At 38.0% G+C, this 3,311-nt stretch overlaps 1 protein-coding gene across 1 annotated transcript; it reads right to left on the bottom strand.

The window, feature by feature from the left end:
• Positions 1 to 1,143: 1,143 nt before the first annotated feature.
• LOC140160882 (lengsin-like) lies at positions 1,144 to 2,377 on the bottom strand. The gene is made up of 2 exons (XM_072184218.1): positions 2,055 to 2,377; positions 1,144 to 1,477 (listed from the first exon to the last, which is right to left on the bottom strand). The coding sequence occupies exons 1-2, from the start codon at positions 2,375 to 2,377 to the stop codon at positions 1,144 to 1,146; spliced, it is 657 nt and encodes a 218-aa protein (XP_072040319.1).
• Between the last annotated feature and the right edge of the window lie 934 nt (positions 2,378 to 3,311).

Below are 3,311 nucleotides of genomic sequence, written 5' to 3'. Positions count from 1 at the left end.
CAATCATCAGAAATAGCTCATTTTTATACAAAATCATTGTTTTGATTTATTCAAATTACAAAAACCAATGAAAACAAAGATCATGCAATGTTTTGTATGTTCAAAACAATATGGAGCCTAAAACACTGGGAACCACCGCTGGAAACCATCTAAAAATCTCATTTTTGTTCAAAAATAATACAAATCTATAAATCACCAAAAAATGATAATGCCAACCCCTGCCAGATTGACACTTGCCAACCTGGTACAATTGGCAGATGCCAATGATTTCTGACACTCTGGATATTGATTGCAAATGCCAATTTGGCCCGTGACTGCAAATGCCTCACGGTTGTGCGTACCCCTTGCACATTCTTCTTGGCCGAACCTGGCAAATGCCACATTGGTATCAGTTGGCAAGTGCCAACCTGGCACTAGGTGGCATATTTTCCCTGTGTACCAAAGCGATTAGAGCGTAATGATTGGAAATTAATAAAAACCAATTAAAAAGTAAAAAAGCATAGGTAATCCTCTGTAGTAAATGACAGATCGGTCATTTTTTTAACAAATAACTTGAATATTTACTTTGAACTAGCAAACAAGGAAGCTGTTATTGAAATTTTTTTTATTGTCTCAGCACCATCATGATGTCATCGATTACAAAGGTAACCCAACCCAATTGTTAGCCCTAAAGTAAAAGAATTGAGAAACATCCACAATTTTATCCGTTCTTCCCAGTTTTACATTTATATCCTCTACATAATTACAAGTATACCTCTTCCTCTCCCAGTTTCTACCACACAAATATCAAGGGTGACGGGATGAACATCCTGTCCACTCACCCACCTTATTTGCCTTATGTTATCACCGTCAATCAAGGAAGTGAACTTTCCTGATTCAATTCAGAAATAAAGAACAATGTGCCCGTTGTAAAAAATAATGACATTAGAACATAGTATACTTTTTTTGGACAATGTTGTACTAGAGTAAATAGAGTATCCCGATCATCTTCATTCAAAAATATGAGATCGTATAATCTTCCACAAGGGGTGTGTGGATTTTAAATAGATTATCCCCATCACCATCATCACCATTCAAAGATATGAGATAGAAGTATAATCTTCCACAGGGGGTGTGTGGATAGAATAGCCTAATCACCAGCATTCAAAGGTATTCAAAGAAGAGATTCCTTTCCCAGTCAGAGTCTCCTTTGGCTTTAGCCTCAGTTTCCTTACACAGTTCATGCAACTTGTGAGCTACAAAACACTTAACAAACTCATCACCTAAAGCTTCACAGATGATGTTATCATTACTCAAGTTCTCCATGGCTGTCTTCATATTAGATGGAAGTCTTTCAGTCCCTGGTGGAATGTTATCAGGGACATATGCATGTCCATTGACCTGAGGAGGGGGTTCCATCTGATTCTTAATGCCATCAATGCCCGCTGCTACAGTTGCAGCAAGAATAATGTATGGATTGGCTCCACCAGAGCAGATTCTGTTTTCAATGTACCCCCCAGTGTCACCTACTTTAATGCTCTACGTGCTAGCCATGCGCTCCAATAGAAAAATTTCAAGCTTTGAAATATTTTCTCAAAATATCAAGAGCTATCTTAAGAACTACTGAAACAATACTAGGCTTGTTTGTACTCATTTTAATGCATTTTTCATGCTGATTCCAAATATGGTCATGAAAATTTACATTTTTGAAATTTTTGAATTTTGAATTTTTTTTTAAACTTGTCGTCTGCAGTCGACACCCGCGTGAAGAGAGTTAACACGAAGCGCAGTTGTACGGTTATCATATCCCCAAGTAGCATTACAAGGATTGATACTAGTAGAGCTTGGTTCAAATGCTTTCACACAGTTTATAGTAGGAGCCATAAGGAGCTAATAGCAGGTGCATGAGCTAGGATACCAGCTAGCCAATGTCGCGCAACGTCTGATAAACTGTCTGGATTCTTGTTATCCATCATCAGATTATTTTCACCATTGATGTCCCACAGGGATGATTGAAATGGCATCCATTTCGAGTGGAATGGGCCCATGGTTTGGTCATGAAGCTTGCTATATACCCATGTTGTGAAGCAATTTCCTTTACAGATGTACGGAAGGTGTGTGCAGTATCTGGCGACTTGATTCCAAACGATGGTGTGTAGGTGATTTCAAGTTGTCCAGGATCATACTCACTCTCATATGTCTCAACATCGACATCAACTCGAGAAAGATCCATTAAAAGCTGATGTACCAATTCTGGATCTTTATAGTTACGAATAGTGGATCGTATGTTTCGTCCCATGAAAGGCTCCAATGTGTTCTGGTCAGCAACATAAAACTCATGCTCATGAGCAGATAATAAATCGAGTAAACCAGTGTCCTTGAACAGTTTAAGATCCATTGTTACTTTGACATATCTGGATGACACTGTGCATACTCAATTATGAAAGCGCCTACTGGAACGAAAAGTACCTTTTGTTCCCATACAACCCAAGGGTGTAATTGAGTAGCCGTAAGCACAAAGGGCACACATTGGCCGTCGCGACGATGTACCGTTCGTTATCACCCACTGACTTTAGGTGCTTCATTTAAATCAATTGAATGTGCTTGCTGATCGATTACACATCAGAATGTATTAAGGCTGCCATGTCCACAGTACTGTCTATGGTACTGTCTATGGTACTGTCTACAAAATGGTAATAGCTACATATACATGTAACATATAATAAGTACCGGTATAGGCCTATATTAAAGTTGTTTCACAAAATTTAATTTTATTTTAAAAAGGAGATTGACATAAACAGTGGAGAATGAGCATGGGACTGGAGGAGAGAGAAAGGGGAAGAAATGAAGAGAAATAAATAAATAGAAGTAAATAAATAGAAAGGTAAGGAAACATTATAGGAATGAGAGGGGATAAAAAGTAAGAGGGGATGGAGGACGGAAGGGAGAAAATGAGAGGGCGTGATACTTTAGCAAGGAAAGAATAAGTACAGAGAAAGGAAAAGAAAGGAATGATAAATAAATGTAGGCCTTATAATAATTATTATAGAAACTAAACACAGCCTAACACTAACAGCACTATAGGCAGCCATTCGATGATGTCAATGCCTTTATGCGTTACGTAACTAACATCATGCACACAATACAGGGGCACTCACAATAAGGCAATTGAACCCTACTGGTAGCGCTGTGTTGTAGATATAGGAGATGAACTAGTTAGCGTCATATATCACAAAGTATAAAAGCTATGATTTTAGTACTCGCTCTATATTTCAATTACTTATTCTTTTCAAAATATCTGAATTTTCAACCCGGTACAAGCTTTAATAACG

This window comes from Amphiura filiformis, chromosome 1 (genome assembly GCF_039555335.1).
Source record: "Amphiura filiformis chromosome 1, Afil_fr2py, whole genome shotgun sequence".
Taxonomy (NCBI): Eukaryota; Metazoa; Echinodermata; class Ophiuroidea; order Amphilepidida; family Amphiuridae; genus Amphiura; species Amphiura filiformis.
The sequence above is the reverse complement of the archived record's forward strand: the minus strand, read 5'-3'. Positions and strand labels throughout refer to the sequence as shown.

What these genes read in the sequence shown, in the direction of transcription:
- LOC140160882 (XM_072184218.1), bottom strand. Translation starts at nt 2,377, where the DNA reads ATGGATCTTAAACTGTTCAAGGACACTGGTTTACTCGATTTATTATCT. An exon ending in GAAATTGCTTCACAACATGG is followed by an intron (nt 1,478 to 2,054) that starts GTATATAGCAAG and finishes CATTGAAAACAG; the next exon opens with AATCTGCTCTGGTGGAGCCA.